The sequence below is a fragment of the Neofelis nebulosa genome, chromosome 7 (assembly GCF_028018385.1).
Source record: "Neofelis nebulosa isolate mNeoNeb1 chromosome 7, mNeoNeb1.pri, whole genome shotgun sequence".
NCBI classification, from domain to species: domain Eukaryota; kingdom Metazoa; phylum Chordata; class Mammalia; order Carnivora; family Felidae; genus Neofelis; species Neofelis nebulosa.
This window is the reverse complement of record NC_080788.1, coordinates 40,218,641-40,245,423: the sequence shown is the minus strand read 5'-3', so window position 1 is coordinate 40,245,423 and position 26,783 is coordinate 40,218,641. Positions and strand designations below refer to the sequence as shown.

At 45.7% G+C, this 26,783-nt stretch overlaps 2 protein-coding genes and 1 non-coding gene across 7 annotated transcripts in view; 2 read left to right on the top strand and 1 right to left on the bottom strand.

Annotated features, from left to right (window-relative positions):
* INTS14 (integrator complex subunit 14) overlaps positions 1 to 1,817 on the bottom strand; it is a 30,715-nt gene extending 28,898 nt beyond the window's left edge. Inside the window, exon 1 of one of the 2 annotated variants that reach the window (XM_058737340.1) lies at positions 1,708 to 1,817. The gene's annotated coding sequence lies outside the window, so the exon portion shown is untranslated. Of the gene's footprint in view, positions 1 to 1,402 lie in introns of both variants that reach the window. The other variant, XM_058737339.1, reaches the window with a different exon arrangement.
* An 890-nt stretch (positions 1,818 to 2,707) lies between these two features.
* Positions 2,708 to 26,783, top strand: part of SLC24A1 (solute carrier family 24 member 1) — a 40,522-nt gene continuing 16,446 nt past the window's right edge. For 2 of the 4 annotated variants that reach the window (XM_058737337.1, XM_058737338.1), the window contains exons 1-2: positions 12,419 to 12,557; positions 15,176 to 17,204. In XM_058737337.1, the coding sequence (XP_058593320.1) occupies positions 15,306 to 17,204 (1,899 nt within the window). In that variant the 5' untranslated portion in view covers positions 12,419 to 12,557; positions 15,176 to 15,305. Of the gene's footprint in view, positions 2,803 to 3,645; positions 3,793 to 12,417; positions 12,558 to 15,175; positions 17,205 to 26,783 lie in introns of those variants that run through there. The other 2 variants (XM_058737336.1, XM_058737335.1) reach the window with 2 other exon arrangements.
* On the top strand, positions 14,218 to 14,302 carry TRNAQ-UUG (transfer RNA glutamine (anticodon UUG)). Its single transcript has one exon. It is a non-coding gene; the product is annotated as a tRNA-Gln (tRNA).

The window sequence follows — 26,783 nt, the reverse complement described above, 5'->3', positions numbered from 1 at the left end:
TTAGCCTATAAGTTTGCATTCTACTTTCCTCAGTAATCCCCTGTAATCATCCTCCTCTTTCTAATTTGCTGCTTCTTGGCTACTATGGGCTGGAAAGTCAGGTAATCAAGCTGGTTAAAACTGCGTCCAAAGTGAGTCTGTGGGTTTCTTCTCGTGTCAAATGTATGGGCTTATGTGTGTCAACTTGGTAATATTTCACCTCCTCAGTCTTTTTTATTTCCTTTCTGGGTCTTAGCTGTGTTGTTCAAAAGGTGAGGTCCTGTACAATATCGGTTCAACTACACTACATTAGGCCATAAATTCAATAAAAGGGCACTGCCCACCAATGGTCTCCTCGGAACCTATCACAGTAACTGGCACGTAGTGTGAGCTAGACAAATGTTTCATAATGACTACCCCTCATCATCAGATGTAACATTAATTCTTTGGCGAAACACATGATAAATTTTAACTCTGGACACTAGGAACACATTTCCTTCTCTCCTCATTCAATCAGAGATACTAGGGACACCTAAGCCTCTTCCCACAAGTAGAATCTCATGAGTAGACCTATTCCTGCGTGGAGGCCTACCTGTTACTGAAAGTTGGGGATTATGGGAAGTACTTCCTCAACTCTTAGAGGAAACTGAGAAACAGGCTACAAAGATTTAGATCAGGTACACGAAAGCATCTCTCGCCCACGAAATCGGTTGTAACACCGCACTGGGCGACCACGGCTGGCAGTCCTGCCTTCTCTGCGAACACCTCGAGTGCTGGCTCTTTCACCTTACTGATGCATGTGTGTCCATCCACCTTCTTAATAGTGGCAATGTCATGGGAAACCATTTTAGTACCGAGGTTGTAAGCACAGAAGTAAAAGAGGGAACTGCATATTCTTGAAGGATGATTCACTCAAGCGGTCTAGCCCCGATTTAAAAAAAAAAAAAAAAAAAAAAAATCCTGCCCACCACAGTCCAGCAATTTTGTGAGAACGCGAAGCATTTCTCACTTGGGCTAATGCTCACCTCCCCGCCCCACCCCCGCCTTTCCCCATAAGTACTGTTTACATACATGGCTAAAGACAACTGTAGGTCTCCTTTCTCAAGGTCAGTCTACTGCTGAGAATAGACCCTAGCCACCTGATTTGGCCTTAGGGCCAAGTCACAGAAGTACACATTTGCAGTTCTTCCCAGCAGGTGACAATTGGCTCATTCGTAAAGAATTGGTTCTCAGCAGTTTTGATTCCACTCGGATTTCTAGGCGCCCGCCCATTCACGTTCCGGTCCTCACCTACCCTCAGGTTTCTGAGTCAGCCTGACTTCCCTTGCCCTGAGGTTCTCAGATACAACTTCATCTCGAAACCTTCAGCCTGGAAATACAGCACGCCTGCATCTGAATCGCAGCTGGAGGGGTGTATTTTTACCTTAAAACCAGCCCAAAACAAAATTTTTGATCGGGAAGTCTCTCATGGGTAGAGGGGACGAACAGGGCCCAGGGAAGGGCCGAAATCGTGGTGTTTACGCGCGGCCGACGACCCCGAGCCGCGGAGCGAGGGGAGCCCGGGAGCAGACGCCGCGAAGCAGGGCCCGGAACTGGTGCCGCAGAGACCGCGCGGGGCGGCGGAAAGGCCGGGCGCTGGTTCCGCGTGATTCCTCACCCCTGACCCCTTCTCCTGCAGCTCCAACAAGCAACGAAGGACGGCCCGAGACCGCAGCCACCTCCACTCACCCCGCGCCCATCGCCGACGCAGTCCGTCCGCGTAAACTTTCCGCCCGTGCACCACGGCCGGAACTATAGTGCCGCGCGACAGCAGGGAAGCCTGCGCCAGACGGCTCACGGAGCTGGGGCGGGGCTTTAAGGCACGAGGGGCAGGGCTCTGGCGCAGTCGGGCCGCTAGGGGGCGCGCCTTCATCTGTCCTTCCCTCCCCGTCCTTTCTCGGGTGCTTCACTTTTTACCCCTGGCCTCCTGGCCTCCTGCCCACCTCCTCCCCTTTCTGGTAACTCTGAGCTCTTCACACTCCTCTCGCCTCACGCACCTAGGCCCGTTGGTGCACCAGCCTCTCCCTCGCTGGCACTTGTTCCTCGTCGCCCGCACTCTTCAGCCCCCTCAGTCAATATCCTACGAACCAGTCGACAGAATCCTCTCCAAACTCTTTTTTAACTGCAATTCCTAACGGCTAAGCACATTTTTTTTTTTTTTTTTAGCTGACCTGAGCCAGTTTACAAGTCAAGACTTTCTCTCTTGGTCTCCTCAGCGCGAGACTCACCTTATCCCCCCACCCCGACTCCTTCTTTAAGGGAACGGGGTGGGGGGGAGGGGGCGAGGGGGCGGGGGGAAGGTTCAGTGGGCTCTCCCTACAATGCCAGGTGCATTGCACTTAAACTTACCCGTGAGGCACCATGAGCCCTCGCCTGCCTCACCTCTGGCCGCCTGGTGTCCCACAGCAACCTATGGGCCAGGTCTAGCCACGTAGGGAGCCAGGAAATGCCAGCTAGAAATAGGCCTGAATGGATGCCATCAGGCCGTGGGTAGATGTGGTTCAAAATATCATGTTGTACCACACAGGTTACAAGTGAGAACAGAAAAAGGCCTCTGACTCTTTCTTTTAGTCGGTGGGATGGGGTGAATTGGGGCAGGGGTGGGAGGGGTGGAGGTTGAGTCCAGGAGGGAGGATGCTTTGAAGTGAACCACCCAGTCTGTCTGACTTTTCACAGCTTGTTCTGTGGGAGAGTACAGGGTCCAGTTGATGGGGTTTGGGGAGATGGGGGTTCTGAGCTGACGGCCAAGAAAGAATTCTTGAAGACATCTTTGGTGCAAAAAAGGTGATTTTATTAAAGCATGGGGACAGGGTTGTGGGCAGAAAGAACTGCACCGTGGTTGTGAAGAGTGACTCGTTATACACTATGGGGCTGGGACAGGTGAGGTCAAGAGGAAGTTTCTTTTTTAAAAAATTATTTTAATGTTTATTTATTTTTGAGAGATGGAGAGACAGAGCATGAGTGGGGGAGGGGCAGAGAGAGAGGGAGACACAGAATCCAAATCAGGCTTCAGGCTCCGAGCTGTCAGCACAGAGCCCAACATGGGGCTCGAACTCACAGACTGTGAGATCATGCCCTGAGCCAAAGTCGGATGCTTAACATTTAACCAGCTGAGCCACCCAGGTGCCCCAAGAGGACTCACAGATTACTGGAGGCCTATCTCTTGTCAAGCTAAAATTGTCTTTCCCTCTAGCAAAGTATTAAGACAGTAGGGAGTTCCTGGAGTTCTACTCTGCCTGCCTCAAGTATATGTCAATGCCTGCAGGTTATAAGGAAATTTAATTTTACCTGCCATTTCCTCTTTGACTTTGTTCCCCATATCACTATGGAGGGGTGATGTTGGGGCTCCAGGAAACTGAGTCTATAGTTTACTGGAGATTAGGTTATTGATAAGATTGCCTTTTTCTTGTAATTTACTAAGATATTTGTATACTGATGGAGACCCTATCAGTTTAACCATTTGTTTTCTGTCCTTTCCTTTGTCCTTGGGCAGCCAGGAGTGCCTGAGGAATACCACACATATGTCACCTGTAGGGGGAGGGTATGCTAGCTTGTACTTTGCCCTCAGCCTGCCTTATGGTCCCTCATCACATTTGCTTATAGTTCTTTCTTCTTCTTCTTTCCAAGGTGGCAGAAGAGGAGTCAGTCCCTGGGACTGTCCCTGCCAGCACCAAGGCCCAAGCACCTACAGACTGTCCTTTTTGCTTCAGAACTTCTTTCCCCAACTTGGCCAGCCTCACTGTCTCAAAACCTTACAATGCTTGAGCATAATGAGTAAGTAAGGCTGTTTTCTGATTACTTAGTCACCATTTCTTTTTTTATTTTTTTAAATGTTTATTTATTTTTGAGCGAGAGAGAGGGAGGGGAGGGGCAGAGAGAGAGAGAGAGGGAAACACAGAATCTGAAACAGGCTCCAGGCTCCCGGCTCCCATCTGTCAGCACAGAGCCCAATGTGGGGCTCAAACTCTGAACGGTGAGATCATGACCTGAGCCGAAGTCAGATGCTTAGCCAACTGAACCACCCCGGCACCCCTACTTAGTCACAATTTCTAACTTTTTCCCTAGTGGGAGGGATGTGGCCCAGAATATAGGGGCAAGGGAGTCGTCTAGTTACACTTAAAGTGGTGATGGCTCAGCCATAGGGTCGCTGTTCTCCTGGTAGTTCCAGCTCAGCTCCATGGACTGATTCGTTACCTTCCTCAGTCCTAAAGCTTACGTTTATTAGTTTGCTGATGGTTGATCAGATTTTGGTAATCTAGTTCTGAATATAGGCTTTCAGGAGACTAGGGAAGCAAAAGGGCAATTTACTAAAATTGAATGGTAGAAGATAGACCTACCAAGGGGGCTGCGTCACTTAAGGCAACTGTTGAGTGCTTTTGTTTTTATTTTTAAATTCTTAGCAGAATCCCATTAAAAACTGGAAAATTGTTCAGTGATTATAAAAAAATAGAACATCAACACAAAGAGTTAGAAGTTCTTACAGGAGATGTCTTTCAAGCTGTAGCTGGCTAATGAATTTCTTTGTCCCACTCCAGAGATCCTCATTTGCATGTTTCCACACACACATTAAAGAGAATCAATAAACAACTTCCTTTGCATAATCTATCATCCTTTCATTTTTAATTTATTTTTTTAATTTTTTTGCCATAAAAGAGTGGACTGCTGTCAACAGAGGCTTTAAAAGTCAGAGTGGCAAAGTAAAGGTTAGTGACAGAACGACTCATAGGTGCTAGATACTCGGGCTCAGAGGGAGGTTCAGATATCCACCATTGTAGCACCATTCAGAATATTTTCACTGCTCTAAAAATCCTGTGTTCTGCCTTTTTATCCCTCCCTCTAGCCTGATTCCCAGTGACCACTAATCTTTTTAATGTCTCCATAGTTCTGCCTTTCCCTGGGTGTTGTAGAGTTGCAATCCGGCAGTATGTAGCCTTTTCACATTGGCTGTTTTTGCTTAGCAATACTTGGTTGCTTCCAAGTTTGGGCAATTATGAATAAGGCTGCTATAAACATCATTGTGCAGGTTTTGCGTGGACATACGTTTTCAATTCATTTGAATAAATACCAAGGAAAGAGATTGCTGGGTCGTATGGTAAGAGTATGTTTAGTTTTGTGAAAAACCACCAAGCTGTGTTGAAGTGGCTGTGCTGTTTTGCGTTCCTAGCAGCAATGAATGAGAGTTTCTGCGGCTCCACGTTCTCAGCAGCATTTGGTGGTGTCAGTGTTCTTGATTTTGGCCATTCTAATAGGCGTGTAGTGCTATCTCATTGTTTTAATTTGTAATTCACTAATGATATATGAGGTCGAACATATTTTCATGTGCTTACTCTCCATCTGTATATCTTCTTTGGTGAAGGTCTGTTCAGGTTTTTTGCACATTTTAAAATCAGATTGTTTCTTTTCTTTGAATTTTAAGTGTTGTTGTTTGTGTATTTTTGATAACACTTGTCAGATATGTGTTTTGCAAATATTTTCTGCCAGTCTGTGGCTTGCCTTTGCATTCTCTTGACAGTGAGGGACTTAAAACCACGATAATTACAATATCCTTATAAAATTTAAAATAATGAACAATAAGTCCCTAATATCGTCAAATGCCCAGTCAGTTTTCAAATATCCAGGTGCCTCATAAATATCATAAATTTGGGGGCACAGGGTGTGGCTCAGTCGGTTGAGCATCCAACTCTGGATTTTGGCTCGGGTCATGATCCCAGTGTCGTGGTATCCAGCCCCAAGTCAGGCTCAGTGCTGAGCATGGGGTCTTCTTGGGATCTTCTCTCTCTTCCCCTCCCCCTCTCATGCTCTGACACTCCCTCTCAAAGATAAAATAATAAACATTAAAAAAATAAATTTTACTTTTTTTACACTTCGGTTGCTTGAGTCAGGATCCAAGTATGATCCAGACATTGCAATCCCTGAAGTCTCTGATCATCTATAGGTTTCTCCCTCCCTCCGTGTCTTTTTTCTCTTGCAAAGTATTTGATGAAGAAACCATAACATTCTCTCTTTTAATTGCTCTCAATACTTCCTTCCACAACATTTGAGAAAATGAAAAGTTTCTCTCTATTCTGAAATTATAGAAAGACTCACTGAACAAGGAAGGGATTTTATACAATTCCAATTCCAATTAACTTCATCTGTGCTCTGCAAATAGGGGTGAGCCTTGGTTGCCAAGGGTCTGGCATGTGACACCGAGTATGCATTTGTGGAAAGAAGATAGGAAGGAAGGAGGAGATTATTTGGGGGAAAAAAATCAAAGGGGAAAGCAGAGAAAATTTGATACTACATTTGTCTAAGAAAGTAGAATTGAACTTCTTTATTTGGGATACCTTGTCCTTTGAGAAGTGTTACGAAACTCTAAATTGTTAAAGACTCCTCATGATCTGGGTCTGCATCTATCTTGCCGGGCTCACCCTCACCCTCTTAAAACTTTGGTAGCATCTTATAAAAAGATACGCAATATCACTCATCGTCAGGGAAATACAAATCAAAACCACAATGAGATACCACCTCACACCTGTCAGAATGGCTAACATTAACAACTCAGGCAACAACAGATGTTGGCGAGGATGCAGAGAAAGAGGAACCCTTTTGCACTGATGGTGGGAATGCAAACTGGTGCAACCACTCTGGAAAATAGTATGGAGGTTCCTCAAAAAATTAAAAATAGAACTACCCTATGACCCAACAATTGCACTACTAGGTATTATATCCAAAGGATACAAAAATGCTGATTCAAAGGGGACACATGCACCCCAATGTTTATAGCAGTGCTATCGACAATAGCCAAAGTATGGAAAGTGCCCAAATGTGCCTCGACATTCCACAATGGAATATTACTCAGCAATCAAAAAGAGTGAAATCTTGCCATTTGCAACAATATGAATGGAACTAGAATGTATTATGCTAAGCAAAATAAATCAGTCAGAGAAAGACAAATATGATATGATTTTACTCATATGTGGAATTTAAGAAACAAAACATGAACGTAGGGGAAGGGAAGGAATAATAAGTTAAAAACAGAGATGGAAACAAACCATAAGAGACTCTTAACTGCAGAGAACAAACTTAGGGTTGCTGGTGGGGTATTGGGTCAGGGGATGGGCTAAATGAGCACTGGGCATTAAGGAGGGCCCTTGTTGGGATGAGCACTGGGTGTTATATGTAAGTGATGAATCACTAAATTCTATTCCTGAAATCATCATTACACTATATGTTAACTAACTTGGATTTAAATGAAAAAAAAAAACCCCACTTTGGTAGCATCTTTCAGTGAAAAAGCAGATAAAGCACAACAAAACTTCTTTATTATAAAAGTAATTCATTTATAAAGGGAAAAAATTCAAACAGTTTTAAAATATATAAAGTGAGAAGTAAGTGTTTCCCTTCCTGAAAGTAACCATATGTATCTCCCTGCCTCAAGGGTGGTTCCAACCACTGGCTTTAAGGCATGAAATATCAGAGAATTTTTTGTTTGGTTTTGTTCATTCTGTAACTACTGATGACAAAAGTACAGCCATTCATACATACTTTTTGCAACTTTGTCTATACTTGTGTGTAACGTGTATTTATGTATGTATACATGCACATATAGATAATAGTATTAAATATATAATACTTTAAAATTGTTAAAGTTTGTTTATTTATTTAAGTATTCTCTCCACCAAACGTGGGGCTCGAACTCATGACCCCAAGATCAAGAGTCACGTGCTCCTCTGACTGAGCCAGCCAGGTGCCCCAGGAATATAATATTTTTAAACTAAATGCGGTAATGTTATATATACTGTGTTATGTCTTGTTTTTATTATTTCTCGTTCATTAGTATATCTTAGGCATCATATTTCTGCCTTTGAACTGCTATATAATTGATTACTGGGAAGATATGACACCATTTATGTAATCAGTTTTCCATTGGCATTTAGATAGCTTTCCATTTCTGCTCTTACAAGCATTGCCTTGTAGACCATTGTGGGGGCTTTTCCTCTGACTGAAGTGGAGAAGCACTGAAAAGTTTGGAGTAGAACAGGGACATGATCTAACTTGTAGTTTAACAAGGTCTCATGTGCTACTGTACCAGATTGAGACACACTTCATCAGCACTGGATAATACATTTTTTAGTCTTTGTCAACTGATAAGAAAAATACAGGGGCGCTTGGGTGGCTCAGTCGGTTAAGCGGCCGACTTCGGCTCAGGTCATGATCTCGCGGTCTGTGAGTTCGAGCCCTGCGTCGGGTTCTGTGCTGACAGCTCAGAGCCTGGAGCCTGTTTCAGATTCTGTGTCTCCCTCTCTCTGACCCTCCCCCGTTCATGCTCTGTCTCTCTCTGTCTCAAAAATAAATAAACGTTAAAAAAAAAAAAAAAGAAAAATACAATCTCACCATTGCTTCATTTGGTATTCCTCTGTGGGTTTTTTTTTTTTTTTAAGTTTATTTATTTTTGAGAGAGAGAGAGAGAGAAAGAGCACAAGCAAGGGAGGGGCAGAGAGAGGGAGACACAGAATCCAAGGCAGGCTCCAGGCTGTCAGCACAGAGCCTGATGCAGGACTTGAACCCATGAACTGTGGGATCATGACCTGACCTGAAGTCAGAAGCTTAACCGACTGAGCCACCCAACAACCACCAGTTGGTATTCCTTTGTAAAATCAGATTGACAGTGAGTTTTTTTTCTTAATTTTTTTTAACATTTATTTATTTTTGAGACAGAGAGAGACAGTGTGAGTGGGGAAGGGGCAGAGAGAGGGAGACACAGAATCTGAAGCAGGCTCCAGGCTCTGAACTGTCAGTACAGAGCCCGATGCGGGGCTTGAACTCACAAAGAGTGAGATCATGACCTGAGCTGAAATCAAACGCCCAACCGACTGAGCCACCCAGGCGCCCCAGATTGACAGTGAGTTTTACTTAATAGGCTGTTTCTCATTTGCTCAGTGGGGAGCTGTTAATCAGACTGGTACTGTGTGGGTTCCTGTATGGCCACACTGAAGCCCTCTGATAGTGCCTGTCTGACTTCTCCTCTAGACCTCAGGCCTAGAGGACCCGGATGGGTCCTTGAGAAGGCCCAAGCCCTGACTCTGAACCATTACTAACCTGAAGTGTCACCACCTGCAAACTCCCTGCCTCAGGTAGGGCCCCAGCCACTGGTTTAAGGAGATGAAGTATTACAGGGTGTTATGGGATGTTTTGGGGCTTATTTTGCTTATTCCCACAGTGACAGCTGTGTGGTCATTTTTTGACCTCTTATACACAGTATTATATAAACAATTAAAACAATATAAACAAAAGGTTTTGGGCTGTGACACAGTTCAGTGCCTGACAGATCCAAGTGCTGTTCCACAGGTTCCCACTGGACCTCTTACATCACCCCCACAGGTTTTATAAATGAGAAAGCTGACTTTGAGAGACCTTAGGAGATTTGCTCCTGTTCTGGCTTTTTCCTTTATCAGATGTTGTAAAGTAGTACCTGTAGGTCAAATTTGGCCCATTTCATTTACATTTTAATATTTTAAAATTGCTTTACGTTGGAATGCCTATTGATAGGTCAATCATTCTCTGTCCAGACACAGGCCTCATTACTCTCCACTGACTTTGAATAGAACTAATGTAACTTAATTTTATCCACCCAGGCACCAAAGGCATTTGACTTTGCAACCCCTGCCCAATCTTGTCTACTTTCCACTCTGAAACTGTTGGGTCAATAGCAACTCCTGATGTAGCCCAGAAATAAACCAGCTTCAGCCAGAAACCCTCTACATCAGGCAAAAAATCCCATTCCCTCTTCCTCCTGTTCTAAAAGAACCACAGGAAAAGCCCTGAGATGCAGAGGGAACGGAAAGGCCTCTGTGCTGTCCTGTCCAGTCTCTAAACCCTGCCTTCCTCAGTCCCTGATGTTACTATGAGGGTCAGAGCCAGAATGGCCATATCTGTCCTGCCACCCTGTTCCAGGGAGAGTATCAAATGAGGCAGCTTTGTAGAACAAAGTATATCAATTTTTCTTCCTCAGTGGTCATGGTCTTTTTCCAGCACTTGTCTCTAAAATGACATAAACCTATGTGAGTGGGCATTTCCTCCACACCCTCCTGATCTCATGTGTAGCTCAGGTACCCTATCCCAGAGCATCTGCTCACTGGGATGTACTTTTTCATTCCATCAATAAATATACAGCCCACTGTCCTGGGCTCTGGGGATTGATTCAGTCATGAATAAGACAGGCAAGGTCCCTGTCTTAGAGCCACTAACTAGTAAGAGATTCAGAACGCTAATCAGGTGATCACACTTAGTACACAGTACAGTGTTGTCACAGTGGAATGCATGGGGACCGGCTGCGCCCCTAGGAGCCTATGATCTCCGGAAGAAGAATAACAACAGTTCCAGACACTGTTGACGTGTTTTCCATATCAATTTACTTGATCTTCGTAACAGGCCTACCAAGCAGGTAGTGTCATTATCACCCTCATTTTACAGGGGAAGAGATTGCCCAAATTCACCGTGCCAGGACAGACAATGCTTCCACTCTTGGTTGAGCAGCAAACTTTTCTACAGCCTGGTGAATTTCAAAATATGCCATAACCCCATGAGAACAAGACAGAAGGAACCAGATTCACCCCCAGCAGGTGAGATTTAGGTTGGACACTAGAAAGAACTCCTTGGCAACAGTTAGTTATAAGTATATGAGAAAAATTGGGGCGCCTGGGTGGCTCATTTGGTAGACCCACTGACTCTTGATTTCTGCTCAGGTCATGATCACAAGGTCGTGTGATCAAGCGCCATGTAGGGCTCCAGGCTGAGCGTGGAGCTTGCTTAAGATTCTCTCTCTCTCTCTCTCTCTCTCTCTCTCTCTCTCTCTCTCTCTCTCTCTCTCTCTCTCCCTCCCCCTCCGCCCCTCTCCCCTGCGCTCGCTCTCTCTCTGTCTCTCTCTCTCAAAAAAAATAAATAAATAAATAAATAAATAAAGCATATGAGAAAAGGAATTCCTTTTCTGGGAATTTGCTTTTTTGAATTTTCTGTATGGCACAAATAACATTGTAAAAAATAGAGGAATTAATCTAGAAAAAAAAAAAAAAAGATCTTTCAAAATTCCACCCGTGAATTGGGTTCCTTTGTTCATCTTTCCAGGCCACATGGAGACTGTGAGCTGCTGTGGGAGGAGAAGTAACTAGATCTGGGGCTGCTTGCAGCAGCCTGAAGGCAAGGATATGCTAACTTGCAGAGGTCAGCCCCCATCTCTCTGCTTCCACAGGGGGCAGGCACCCCTGTGTGTTTCAGCAGGGGGAGCTGGCTACCTTCTGACTCTGACAGGCCACTTTGGATAAAGTAGGGCAGGGGTGAGGCTGTGAGGGATTACCTGCTTTTTCAGATGAGAACGATCAAAACTGCATGCTCTCTAGTCCCTGGGGGAAACAGGGAGGGAGAAAGGCGCAATCAGCAATCCAGCAAAGCTAGGTGAATGATTAAAATGGCTTCCAGGTCAATGGGTAGGGTCATAAGTCCCCATTGCTTCACCCCACCTTCACTTCAGCAGCTCCAGCCATGAGCTGGAGGCATAATTCCTTGGGTATCTTGGGATGTCCCAGCTTGTTCTGGGGAGTTCTGTCAGTGCCCTCTCCGCCAAGGATTTCCCTCTGGCCTAATAAAATATTTTTTATGTGTGAAATACTTTAAGGTAGTTTGAAGTATTTCCCCCACATTCTCTCATATTTTACCTTATTTTAAAAGTTTATTTATTTATTTATTTATTGAGAGAGAGAGAGAGAGAGAGAGAGAATCCCAAGCAGGCTCCTCACTGTCAGCCCAGAGCCGGACTCAGTGCTTGAACCCATGAACTGTGAGATCATGACCGGAGTCTAAGCCAGATGCTTAACCGACTAAGCCACCCAGGGGCCCCTCTCATATTTTTAAATAAACTTTATTTCTTAGAGCAGTCTTAGGTTCACAGTGAAATTGAGCAGAGACACCCTAATTTTTAGTTTTGATTGTCACATCCACCCTACAAATAGATAGAAGGGGTATTATCTCCACATTTATGTTACATTTAGACTCACAGTAACAGAGCCTGGTGTTAACTGAGGTCTTCTGATCTCTTAAGCCCCAGGTACTTTCTCTTGGTTACCTCAGAGTGCCTTCTGAATCTTTCCAGATCTTTCCTCACACTAAGCCTGGGAACCTTGCACCATGTCTCATTCCTAGAGCTTAGAGCCAAGTTTGAGAAGTTTCCCCCGGTTCCCTGTTGACTGCAGGGGGCCACTAGAGAGCCCATCTCTTTCCCAGGTGAAAGGTCCACCCTCTCAGGCTCTGGCAGAGGCACTGGGACCCAGAACTTGTACAATGCCTTGATAAGCTTCTTAGAGGTGGGTATTAGCAGGGATCGGATATTCTTTCCCTGAGATGCCCTTCACACCCGACCCTGCTTTGAATTAGGATTCCATAGGGGAGCTGGGGACAGGAGAATGGGGTGTACCCTGCTGTCCAGCTTCAGACTCACTCTTTGAGACCCTGGGTTCTGACAAGTTTCCAGAACTGAGAAGACACTCAGATGTCCAGGTTTGAAGGTAAATGATGTGCTTAGGTAGGAGGGATCAGCTGGGGTGCCAGCTCAGCTCTGTTACGCAACACAGGCACACCAGGAATAGGAAGACCCTCCAAAGGTCTTGAGGAGAGTCAAGCGGGTTGCTACGGAGTTGAGCTTCTGGCAAGGGACAGGGCGGCTGCAGGGAGATGGTGGAAATACAGTTACAGGAATCAAGGACAGAGAAGGAAATTCGCTTATTCTGTACTTCTCCTTTAGCTTGCTCCTTTTTTGTTTTGTTTTTTAATGTTTATTTTGGCGAAACAGAGAGGGAGTGGGGAGGGAGAGGGAGAGAGAGGGGGACAGAGGATCCGAAGCTCGCTGACAGCAGTGAGCCCGATGCAGGATTTGAACTCAGGAACCATGAGATCCTGACCTGAGCCGTAGTCGGACATTTAACCGACCGAGCCACCCAGGCGCCCCCTGTTTTGGTTTTTAAGATAAATGCATTTGATGGGGCACCTGGGTGGCTCAGTTGGCTGAGCGTCCGACTTCGGCTCAGGTCGTGATCTCGCGGTCTGTGAGTTCAAGCCCCGTATAAGGCTCTGTGCCGACAGCTTGGAGCCTGGAGCCTGCTTCGGATTCTGTCTCTCCCTCTCTCTCTGCCCCCCTCCCCCCCCCCCCCCCCGCTCTGTCTCTCTCTCTCTCTCTGTCTCTCTCTGTCAAAAATAAATAAGCATTAAAAATTAAAAAAAAAAGATAAATGCATTTGCGTCTCTAGTTAGCATGGTATGCTGGAAAGAATGGGGCATTAGAAGGCTCACCTGCTCTGCTACGCACTAGCTGTGTCTTGAGAGTCACATCTCTTCTCGGGAACTCGGTTTCTTCATGTCTCAAATGGGGAGCTGCACTAAGCAGTGTCTGCAATTCCTTCTACCTTTAATGTCCTAAGAGTCCTAAAGAGTCTTTAACATCCTAAGAGTCTACCTTTAATGTCCTAAGAGTCTATTAGTCTAGACTCTAATATATTAGAGTCTTCTAATATATTACTTTATATGCAAACATATATATTTCTAGCTATTGTGTTATAATAATCTGTGGACACTAAAGAGAGATTTAATGAATATTTAGTTCTTTATAAATTGAGGATTTTATGAGGGCCCTTCACGTTCTTCTTCCCTCCTGAAGAATATAAATTAAACCTTTGTATAAGATTAGAAAATTAAAATTTTACATAAAATTAGCCCTTTATATAAAATTAACCCTTACGTAGCACTTGACTCTCTACAATGCTTTTTGTACACCTTATGTGTTTTTACTCTCAACATTCCTGTGACATAGGTATTGTTATTAGTATTTACATGGATAGATATTGTTATTACTATTGTTATTTCTGTTAAATTTAAGTTTAAAATACCATAGTGATGCCTGGGTGGCTCAGTCAGTTAAGCGTCCAACCTGTGGTTGGACCTGTGGTTTTGGCTCAGGTCACGATCTCATGGTGTCGTGAGTTCAAGCCCTGCGTCAGGCTTTGCACTGACAGTGCAGGGCCTGCTTGTGATTTTCTCTCTCTCCCTTTCTGTCTACTCCTCCCCGGTATCTCTCAAAATAAATAAATAAACTTAAAAAAATACAATTAAATGGCACAGGATAAAAAGGTTAAACAGTTAATCTGAACATTATGATATACTGAAAAGTGGGGTGCCTGGGTGGCTCAGTCGGTTAAGCGTCTGACTTTGGCTCAGATGGTGATCTCACGGTCTGTGGGTTTGAGCCCCACGTCAGGCTCTGTGCTGACAGCTCAGAGCCTGGAGCCTGCTTCAGATTCTGCATCTCCCTCTCTCTCTGCCCCTCCCCTACTCCCTCTCTCTCTCTCAAAAATAAATAAAAATAAACATTTTTTTAAAAAAGGATATACTGAAAAGTAAGTCTTCCTCAGACCCCTGACCTCAGTTTCCTCTCTTCACGTGTCCTTCCAGGGACCCTCTTTGCATAATCAACATATACATTATCATGCTTATTTCAAAGGGGAGGCAATGAGGTTCGGCCTGTCCAGGGAGGCACACCCAGTAAGCAGCTGAGCTGGAAGTCCAGGCCTTTGACTCCATTCTCCGTGTTCTTCCCACCACACCACACTGTCTGGGAAGCTCTATGGCATTAGATTTTGTCCTCTCTGGATGATATGGTGGAATTGTTTTAAGTCAGTCCAAAACCAGAAAACAAAAAATCACCAACACAGAGACTTGAGTTCCCAGCGCTGCCTTCCACTGCTGCCTGTTTTTGTCTGAAGCTTAAAATCATTCCCTTCCTCTGCCTTTGACAAGGTGAGATCTGTGGCCTGGGGCACCAACTATGGATGACTGAGCTCCCAGTATGTCAGGCTTGGACTTGGGGGATACTGGCAGACCTCTTGCGGGGATCCCAAAGAGGATTAGGTAGTCCCAGCTCAGGAACCTGGTTGCTGGCATGTCTACACAGAGGACTTCTAATGCTTTTTCCCAAGAGCAGGCATTTTTCTCTGGGAACAGGCGGCAGGGGTACTTTTGTTCCAGCAGAAACAACTGCCTCCTAGCACAAAGGTCCACTCTTCTAGATGATGGTTTGATGGTTCTCAGCTCTCCTCGTAAGGGACAAATAACCTCTTCTTTTTTCCCCCTGCAGGTTTGTGGATACCCCCTGGCTGGGCTTCATGGAGAATTCTTCACTGATCACCAACCTGAATCCCAGAACAGACCCCCTCTTGCCCTGGACAGAATGAAAGGCCTTCCGTAGCCAGGCATAGCTGGCCATCATGGGGAAATTGATCAGAATGGGGGCACGGGAGAGGCGGTTACTCCGGCCAAAGCGGCTTCATTGGAGTCGCCTCCTCTTCCTGTTGGGAATGTTGGTCATCGGTTCCACCTACCAGCACCTGAGGAGCCCCCGGGGCCTCCCCTCATTGTGGGCAGCAGTCTCCTCCCAACATTCTGTAAAACTGGCCAGCCGTGACCTCCCTGACAATGAGATGATGATGGTGAGCAGTGACCCTCCAAGAGCTAGCTCTGAAATGGAGGTGCCCCAAGCCACGGTGCCCCAAGCCACGGTGGGCAGGGTTCGTGAAGCAACACCTGGGATAACAATCAAGAATACACACAATCCACCCAGAAGAACAGCCAACATCACTCCAACAATACCCAAGATTAAGTACACAGCAGGAGACATAGAAAGAGTGAAGGCAGACAGCACAACCATACCCAGTGGAGTACTGAGTCACTACACCCCAACTTCAAACAGACCAACAGTGAAGAATTACACCCCAACGCCACCACCCAGGGGAGAAATGCAGAGCTACAATCCAATTCAAGCCAAGGGAAAGGTGAAGAAATACACCCCATCTCCACTTGGTAGACTAGTAGGCAATTATGCCCCATCCACACTCATGACAATGACAAGGAGACATGGGGTCACCCCCAGAACAACAGTGAAAGACAGTGAAACTATGACAACCACCAAAATATTGGAGACTAACCCCTCTAAGAGAATGGTGGAGGAAACCACCCCAGCTACTCTCAAGGGAATAATTAACACCCCAACTTTCCAGATAAGTGGTATAGAAACAAACATCTTGACTTCTCCAAGGAGTATAACGGAAAAGAACACTGTGACTACCCCCAGAACAGTGGACAGCAAGAGCCCGACCAAGCCGCGGGGGTTAGTGGGAAAGAACAGGCTGACAACTTCTCTGGGAACGGTCCTTGAGCGCACCACAGCCATCTCTGAGGGGCAAGTGATGATAAGCACCATGACAGGCAGTAGCCCAAAGGAAATCAAAGCCTCTACTGCTACCTGGAGTGTTAGTGATCCTTTGTCTAGGACCAGTGCATTGACCATGGGAATATCCTCAGCCACCTACAGGGGGCTGGCAAAGAAACCTTCCATAGCACCCGGGACCTCATCAACCTCCAAGGTCAGGGTGAATCCAAAGATCCATGTGCATCACTGTGTTTTTGTGGAGGCAGCCCCGGCTGTGCCCCCTGCTTCCTCCCCCAACCTGACAACAGCTGCGATCCCAGAGGCACCCAGTTCCGGTCCCTCAGAGCTGCCCCCTGGCTGGCCAGACCTTCACTCCAAGGCAGAGTACCCCCCAGACTTGTTCAGCATAGAGGAGCGGCGACAGGGCTGGGTGGTGCTGCACATCTTTGGCATGATGTACGTGTTTGTGGCCTTGGCCATCGTGTGTGATGAGTACTTCGTCCCAGCCCTGGGTGTCATCACAGATAAGCTACAGATCTCTGATGATGTGGCAGGTGCCACCTTCATGGCTGCTGGAGGCTCTGCCCCCGAGCTCTTCACCTCCCTCATTGGCGTCTTCATCTCCCACAGCAATGTGGGCATTGGTACCATCGTGGGCTCTGCTGTGTTCAACATCCTCTTTGTCATCGGCACCTGTGCCCTCTTCTCCCGGGAGATCCTCAATCTCACGTGGTGGCCCTTGTTCCGTGACGTCTCCTTTTACATCCTTGACCTGATGATGCTCATTCTCTTCTTCCTGGACAGCCTCATTGCCTGGTGGGAAAGCCTGCTGCTGCTGCTGGCCTATGCCTTCTATGTGTTCACCATGAAGTGGAATAAACAACTAGAGATATGGGTGAAGGAGCAGCTCAGCAGGAGGCCAGTGGCCAAGGTCATGGCCTTGGGGGACCTCAGCAAGGTAAGGACAGGATGGTTCAAGCTTCTGCAGCCCCTTTGGGGCAAAAAGGGGGGAGAAGCCAGTGACTAAAGGGGAAAGTGCTGGGTCAGACCTCAAGAGATGGGTGCTTTGGTTCCCTTTGCTATTCATTCAACATTTAAAGTCCTATTCTTTTCTAGGCACTATGCTGGGACCTTTGCAAGAGTGACTTTGGCTCAGCCCCCAATCACCCAGTGGTTATTATCATGATCTATCATTGGTAGGGGAAGAAACCGAGGCCTAATCAAGTCAAACCACTGTTCAAGGTCACACAGCAAATAGGCAGTGGAGCCAGGATTTGAACTTGGGCTGGTCTGACTGGGTCTTTGGAAATGGCATTTGAGCTGGGCTTTGGAGAATATCCAAGGAAGATACCAGGCAGGCAAAAATGATAATCTCTTCCCTGTCCATGGTGTTGAGGGCTTGTCTAGCACCTTCACTTTCACTTAATCTTGTTTGTTCACATTCCAGATGTGGAGGGGCTAGTGGCTGGGATGGGGTCTGGCAGGGGGAGGTTTTTGGGTTTTGTTGTGTTTTTGATATATTGGAGAAGATGAGAGCTCCACTCATCCATGATAGGCTAGCCCTGCGTGCGGAGCCCTCTCTGCGTGTTGAGTGGAGACCAGGTATCAGAGGCTCTAACTCTAAGGCTTTCTCTTGACCCTCAACTTCCTTTTTAAGAATTTCTTTGCCCCCATGAGGGACCCTCCCTCTAAGTTCACTGCATGCTTCAATAACCTGGAAGATGAGATTAGACTGGGGAAGAGATTTCTGAAGATTCATCTCAGAGTTTTTGTTCCTTGACTCCAAAGTGAGATACCCTAGGGAACACAGATCTCGTTTCTTTCTTGCTCCTAAACAGTGAGTTTGGGCAAAGGCCGACTCTCAGCCTGCCTCTTTCAGGTCTCAGACAAACCACTGGTGTGAACATAATTTTGTGTGCAAAGAGTGGAAGGACTTAGCTACTTAATCCAGAGCAGTTTTGATGAGTGGGCAGGATGGAGACCACATTTAGCAGCATGTCTGGGAGATCTATGATGAAAGGAAGAGAAAATGTACTTCCTCTAGGATTTTTGAGATGATGCGGTGTTCTGGACAGAACACAGAACTAAGAGTCAGGAAATCTGGGTTCTATTCTGATTCTGCCTCTAACTAACTGTGTGACCTTGGATGGGTCCCTTCCCTTCTCTGGGGGAAATGACAGAGTCCAACTGGCCACCAAAAGGTCCTATCTGACAACCATTGTCCAAGTGAGTTCAGTTCTGGCAGGCCCCGCATCGTGGTTTTTTTGTCCGGTCTGGTCAACCAAGCTCCAATTGCCATATCTGCAGGTGACTCCAAAGGAGAATGTCCTACCCAAGGTTGTACAGCTAGCAGGTGTCAGAACTGGCATGAGAATCCAGGATCTAACTCCCCATTCAGTACTATTTTCTATTAGGCTACTACTCCATGAAGCCAGAGGCTTAAAAAAGAAAGGGAGGCTCAGAGCATTACATAATTTAATATGAAGAAACAGCAGCCTCCCTCCTAGTGAGGTCCTCAGGGCGCATCTTGCTGAGGGTGGCCATAAGCCTGGTAGTCTCCCCTGAGAAAAGCATCTAATGCCTTGGTACACACAGGCCAGCCGTTTTCAAAATGCCTCTGACTTGCCTCCTAATTCTTATCAGTAATTCTGTTTTTTTAATTTTTTTTAATGTTTATTTATTTTTGAGAGAGAGGGAGACAGAGCATGAGTGGGGGAGGGACAGAGAGAGAGGGAGACACAGAATCTGAATCGGGCTCCAGGCTCTGAGCTGTCAGCACAGAGCCCGACGAGGGGCTTGAACTCACCAACCATGAGATCGTGACCTGAGCCGAAGCTGGACGCTTAACAGACTGAGCCACCCAGGCGCCCCTCAGTGCTGTTTTTATTTCAAGTCTCCAAATTCTGAGTTTTCCATTTTTCCAGGGCTAGACCATCAAAGGAAAGCTCATCAAACAGTGAAACATAATCATGATTTTAAAGGAGAATTTGTAATCTACTTAAAGAGATTCTTCAAGGGCAATAGTAGCAGGTCTTTGCCAACCACCAAGAGTGGTGCTGGTTACAGCTCTGTTCTTATCTGTTGAAACAAATCCAGCATGAATTTTAATTGACAGTGTTATTTAAAAACACAGGTTGAATTACGGGTTATCATTAAAAGTAAATTTATATTTATTTAAAGTTAAAAACCTATGGGGTGCCTGGGTGGCTCAGTCGGTTAAGTATCTGACTTTGGCTCGGATCATGATCTCACAGTTTGTGAGTTCAAGCCCCATGTCAGGCTCTGTGCTGATAGCTCAAAGTCTGGAGCCTGCTTCTGATTCTGTGTCTGCCTCTCTCTGCCCCTTGCCTGCTCGTGCTCTGTCTCTCTCTCTCTCAAAAATAAATAAACATTCAAACAAATTTTTTAAAAAATTAAAAACCTAGCCTGGTGGGCTTGGCCAGTAGAGTATGCGATTCTTGGTCTTGGGGTTGTGAGTTCCAGTCCCATGTTGAGTGCTTAAAAATAAAATCTTTTAAAAAATAAAATAAAATAAAAACCTATAGTTAGTACTTTCCAGCACTAACAACTCCTCACTGAAAATTAGTACAAGTAACAAGAACTATAGCTATTCTGACATGGTTTTTAAAGCATCTGGATTTGAATTTCACCTCAAGTTTCTAATAGCAAGAGAGATAGAGCATTCTTTAAAAAAATTTTTTTAATGTTTATTTATTTTTGAAAGAGAGATAGTGTGGGAAGGGGAGGGGCAGAGGGTCCAAAACAGGCTCTGTGCTGAGAGCAGGGAGCCCGATGCAGCTTGAACTCATGAACTGTGAGATCATGACCTGAGCAGAAGTTGGATGCTTCTAGAGATAGAGACAGAGGTAGATAGAAAGATATATAGAGAGAACTGTCTTTGTCTTTGCTTCTACCTTTATGTCTATGTTTGGCTGGCCAAGACCTATGATTTGGTCAGAGGGAGATAAATTATCCTGCACTTCACTGATAGACTGAGGGCGAGCTATTCGGTTTTGAATTCATGCAACAATTCTCGAAAATCCAATTGTTGATCTAGTAAACTGTATTGGCATTTGTTTTTGCAGTTTTCCCCTGTGAACTGTTTGACTTTAACATGAAAATGAACGTGCCTTGCTCTCTCACTAATGTTGACATACTGACGCACACCTCTCTCCGACTAATGGTTCCTCTCTGAGCATCACCTCTGGAAAGCAGGCATCCAGGGAAACCGGGCTTATTCAGTCTGCCATGGCCCAAAGTGAAGAAGTCAGAGAGAAGTGGGGCATACCCAGACAGGGTGGTAGGGAGCCAAGGAGAGGCGGGGTAGGCCAGGTCAGAGCCACAAGGTGCTCCGGAAGTCTAAGCAGCAGGAAGAGAAGTGGAGGGCAGTGTGAGCCAGCTCCTTTTGGAGAGAAATAGGAAGAGGAAAGACACCTGGGCCTCCCCCTGCCTCCGTTAGCAGCCTGGGGTGAGGGGTAGAGGGGGTGGCTACAGCATCAAGCTCATCATTGCCTCTGAACAAGAAACAGTCTTTGCATCTCCCAAAGAGGTGCTCCCAGGGTCTTGTCTCTAGCAGGAGATCTGTAAGTATTTGGTTTGGTTTCCTCAGGAAATCCTAACAGTTCAGGGACTCCAGTGTAGAGGAAAGTGAGGCCCCCAGCAGATATTTAACTCAGCTAGTTTCACAGCGAGTTGGTGGTTCTTACCACTGATTCCTGAAGCTGTACTTTTGGATTTTAATCCAGGCTACACTGCAGACTCTCCCTGTTGCCCTGGGCAAGTCAATGCCATTCAACAAACCTTTATTATTAAGCACTTAGATGAAAAGCAGTGTGGGAAAAAGATTGTGTCCCTTCCAGTAGAAAGGACAGGCTTGGCAAGAGTAATTGTAATAAAACGAGCTTTATACAAAGTGCTACAAAGTCACTTTGCTTTTCAACCAGGCCTTAGACTGTTTGTCTATAAAGTGAATGGGATGACCCAGAGCAGGGGTTGGCCGACTTTTACCGGAAAGAGCCAGATAGTAAGTATTTCAGGCTTTGCAGGCCATACAGTCTCTGTCACAACTACTCAGCTCTGTTGTTGCAGCATGAAAGCAGCCACAGACAGTACATAAACACACAGAAATGGCCACATGGTGTTTTACCAATTGCAACATACTTGCAGGTGTTTTTCTATGTGAACAATTTGGAGACAAGATCAGAGAATTATTCTTTAAAATTTTTTTTTCACATTTATTTATTTTTGAGAGAGAGACAGAGTGTGAGCATGGGAGGGGCAGAGAGAGAGGGAGACACAGAATCCAAAGCAGGCTCCAGGCTCTGTGCTGACTGAGCTGTCAGCACAGAGCCCGACGCGCGGTGCTCAAATTCATAAACTGTGAAATCATGACCTGAGAGGAAGTCAAGTCAGACGTTTAACCGACTGAGCCACCCAGGCACCACTGGGCTAAGATATTTTAGACAACATCGTCAAACTGGCATGTATTGGTTTGGGATATCTTTTATGACCCCTATTATCAATATAGGCTAACTTAGCTTGCTCTGAAATTTTATACCTGAGTAGAAAGTATGCCTGAGTATAAAGTGTACACCTGTCCATGTATTTATTCTAGCCTGACATGATAAATATCTGACTTGCCTTGACCATGCATAGTCACAGAAAGCCAATAAACAGCAAAGCCGATGCACTAGCCTGGCTTTAAAAGCGTTATCTCTCAACGATTGAAGCACCTCTGGCCATTACAGAGAGAGCTCCCAGCTTAGCTAGAAAGGACCAGCCATCTGCAGGAGATGCTAATTGGCAATATGGCCTGAGGGGAGCCAGTGGTGAAAAATAATCTGAGGGAGGAGGTGAGGGGGAGGGGAACAGACCTATTTTGGGTCCCTTTGGGTCTCTATCCACATCATGCCCTCAAGAATACTTCAGAATGTGAAACTCTGGAGAAAAGTCTGCCACTCTTTCCTAAATGCATTGAGGCCTGTTTTTTTGTTTGTTTTGTTTTGTTTTGTTTTCCTGGCAAGGTTTTTTTTAATTAAACCAACCAATATGACTCTCAAGCAGGCAAACCAAGTACCTCCTAAGGAGCCACCCCTTCCCTTTCTTGCCAGGGTTGACGTTTATTCCAAGGGCTTCTATCAGTGGCTTATATGGTACCTGTCTGCTGTGGAGACAAGAGGGCTGTGGATAGGAAAGCCTTTTCAGTCTCTGTGGACCACCCCCCTCCCCCGTCCCTGCTCTAGGCTGCAGGGAATCCACTAAGCATCCTAGCCTGGGCTGAGGTTTTTTTTTTTTTTTTTTCCTTCCTTCCTTCCTTCCTTCCTTCCTTCCTTCCTTCCTTCCTTCCTTAGCATTCACCCATTTTTAATTAATTAATTAATTTAAATTTTTAATGTTTACTTATTTTTGAGAGAGAGAGAGAGAGAGAGAGAGCAGGGGAGGGGCAGAGAGGGAGACACAGAATCTGAAGCAGGATCCAGGCTCTGAGCTGTCAGCACTGAGCCCAACACGGGGCTCGAACCCACGAACCATGAGATCATGACCTAAGCTGAAGTTGGATGTTTAACCGACTGAGCCACCCAGGCACCCCTATTTTTATTTATTTTTTTAAAATAAGCTCCACACCCGTTGTGGGGCTTGAACTCACAATGTTGAGATCAGGGTTGCACGCCCTAGTGACTGAGCCAGCCAGGAGCCCCAGGGTTTCCTCCTTCAACTCCTTGAATACTTAGCTTCCCCCCAGTTGTCACAAAAAGTTGGTATGAGTAGAATTCTCAATTTTAAGCCTTCTTTTCGTCATGAAATTTTTTTAGTGTTCACCTGCTAGTCAGTGCTGGCAGATGACAAAATGAATGTGTAAGAAACAAATATGAACAGAACTCAAGAACCTGATCATGCCTGGTCTAATAGCTTGGTTCCATGAATGCATGTGTGCTTATAATTGAGATTTTACATGCATTCATGCAACACAGTAATATTTTCTCATACTGAAAATGATGGGATTAAATATGAGATTAGATATACATGGTGTTCTACAAGTAACAGCATGATTTCTAGATGCTCTACCACCTGAATAACTTGGAAATAGAAAACCAACATTAATAGTGTGGGGGAGAGGGCGTATGGATGATAAACAAGTAAAAACAAGATAATTTCAGGGGCACCTGGGCGGCTCAGTCAGTTGAGCATCTGACTCTTGGTTTGGGCTCAGGTCGTAATCTCATGGTTTGTGAGTTGAGCCCTGCATCAGGCTCTGTACTGGCAGTGTGGAGCCTGCTTGGGATTCTCTCTCCCCCACCCACCCCCCAAAGTAAATAAATAAAGTTAATATCACCTGTAATGGTATAGGAAAGCGCTGAGGGGTTTAGTACTGCAGAGAGTAGACACCTCAACAGACCAGAGAGTTAGGGAAGGCTTCCTCCGGGAGGTGATGTCTAACAGAATCTTGAAGGACCAGCAGGGGGTGGCTGACTGAAGCTGGGGTCAGGACTCTGCTGGGCTTGTGGAGAGGCCGAGGGAATGAGACACCATGAGGAGATACAGCCGCACTGTCCAGTATGGACCAGTTGCTACATGTAGCTATAGAGCTCTTGAAATGGGGCTGGTCCGACTGAGTTATGCTGTTAAGTATAGAATATACTTAACTGGGTTTCAAAGGTTTGGTATGATGAAAAAAAAGGGGGGGGAAGTAAAATAGCTCAATGATATTAATCACATGTTGAATTATAATATTTTTAGTATATTGGGCTAAAGTATATTATTAAAATCAATTCCACTCATTTCTTTTACTTTAAAAAAATGTGGCTGCTACAGGAATTACATTTGCATATATGACTTGCATTCTATCTCTGTTGGACAGTGCTGGACTGGAGGTAAGCAGGAGGCTAGTGTGTGCTCAGCCAAGGAGTCTGGACTCCCTCATGAGGACAGTAAACCCCCAGGATGTAGGGGAGGGACATGATTTGTGCTTTGTTCAGAAAATCACTCTGGCTGAGGGGTGGAGAATGAGCTGCAAGAGGAACAGATCAGGAGTCAGAAGCTTGCAGGACTGTAGGCAGGAAGAGTGGAGACATGAGGCCACAAGTGAGGACTTTGAGTAACTAGATCTGACAGCTGATTGGACCTGGGCTGTGAAGGAGAGGGAGGAATTTGGGTAGACTTTTGGGTTTCCAGCCTAGACAAATGAGTGGATCCGGATGCAAGACTGTACTCAGCAAAGGGCTAGAGTGAAGAGTCCCCTATTAGAGTCTAACCTGGGTGAAGGCAGGACTCAGACCAGGAACTCAGTAAATATTTGTTAAATGAACCTTAAAACAACAATAACAACAGAGACTAAAATACATGGTTCAGAAAATGTGTCATGGATGGTCTAGAAGGGGAGGGGTCAATGATTAACTGCTACATCAGTGGGAAACAGAAACTGGAAGTCAGGAGGGGAAGCCCCCTGAGGGCCTGCCATATTTGCCATCCCAGGTTCCCATGAATGGCAGCAAGGGGTCCTATTGCTCAACCTCAGCAAGATACCATGCAGGTGCTGGGGGCTTTGGCTGACATGGAGACATCCTCTTTGGTTTCCTCAGCCCCTTTGCCAGTTTTCATGAGGAGAAGGGGAAGGTGGGGTGATGAGGCTGAAGAAAGAGGAGGGGCACTGGGTGGGTGTGAGAGGTGGATATGAAATGTATTTGTACTAAGGGCATGTTCTGAATGCACCCACTTGCCGGACTGCTTCCTGTAAGTGGACCCATCGTCCACACCTAAAAGTAGGCAAACGTTTATGTCCATTTATCTAAAATGGCAATAATTCGCAGAGCCACTAGGGAATAGAGATTTTTACCTCAATACCTTGGGAAAAGAAATAGGAGTTCGTAAACAACAACAGCAACAAATATCTCCCTCCAATGGAGATCGGAGTTCTGACACTGTCTCTGTGAGTGTGGGCAAGCCCCGGGCTCTTTCTGCATCTCAGTTTTCCCATCTATCAAAAAGCAGTAATAGCGCTAACCTTGTCTACTTCACGGGGTTGGTGGTATTGGATGAGAAAGTGGATGTGAAAGGTGTCAGAAGGTTAGAAGTACATGCTGAAGGGAGAAGATACTGGTGTGTGCCAAGAATGATGCGCTCCTAGAGAAGTACTTTGGCTTGAGTAAACCTGAATAGCAGAAAAATCACGAGGCCTGTACATCATGGGGCAAAAGTCAATCTCTCCTGCTCCTCTGAGGACAGAACTGGCTACCCCAAAGGGCAGCCTGGCTCCTCACAGTTTGTTACCTCCAAAAACTCACTGGGTGTGGGTGGGACATGATAAACAGTGAGATGGCTGGGCCACTGGGGGTCGGTGCTATAGCCTCCAGTATCCCAGTGAACTTACAGGTGTGTCACGAAAGAGTCAGGGGCTTTGTTCAAGAAATCTAGAGTGCTCCCTTCAGATGCAGATTGGTTATTTCTGCTCCATTTCATTCATTTGCATGTTCATTTGTTCATCCATCTGTTTATTTATTCAAGTGTATATCCAGCATTCAGACCTCCCCCATCCTTCAAAGCTTACTCAGATTCTATCTACATTAAAAACATTTTTTTAAATCTTTATTTATTTTTTGAGAGAGAGAGAGAGAGACAGAGCGTGAGTGGGGGAGGGGCAGAGAGAGAGGGAGACACAGAATCCGAAGCAGGCTCCAGGCTCTGAGCTGTCCGCACAGAGCCCAAAGCAGGACTTGAACCCACAAACTGTGAGATCATGACCTGCGCTGAAGTCGGACGCTCAACCGACTGAGCCACCCAGGCACCCCAAGTTCTACTTACTTTTGGAAGCCTCCTCGTCCCTCCAACCACTGCACCTTTATCTGACCTTCTCATTTCTTGAATCACGTTCTGTTTTCTATCTGGAGATAGAATTGGTCCCGATTCCTTTCTGGCCCAGTCAGCGTTTTCTTTATTTTCTGAGCTGAAACACAGACAGGAGATACAGAGCAAGTCTAGTTCTAGTTCTGGCCATGGAGGCCAGCAGTGAGGAGGGGAAGACCATTCCTGGGGGCAGCTATCAGTGACCCTGCCACCTGAAGATAGTACTGGAAGCCACTTAGGAGTAGCTCCTCATTCAGCTCACCTTTAGTGAGCACCTCCTGTGTACAAGAACCTATGCCACAGGCTTGGGGAACAGATGACTATATCGTAAGTTCAAAAAAATATGGAGTCAAGCTGGGTAGATAACTCACATATGGCAAAGTTAAAAAAATGATTCTTTTAGGGCCGCCTGGGTGGCTCAGTCGGTTCAGCGTCCAGTTTAGGCTCAGGTCACGATCTCATGGTTTGTGGGTTTGAGCCCGGCGTCGGGCTCTGTGCTGACAACTCAGAGAGAGCCCGGAGCCTGCTTTGGATTCTGTGTCTCCCTCTCTCTCTGCCCCTCCCCCCACCCCCTCTGTCTCTCTCTCTCTCAAAAATAAACATGAAAAAAAATTTTTTTAAATGATTCTTTTAAAAGTTCAAACAGCATTATAAAGCAATAAATTCCAAGTGGAAAGCTAGTGGTCCAGACAATAGT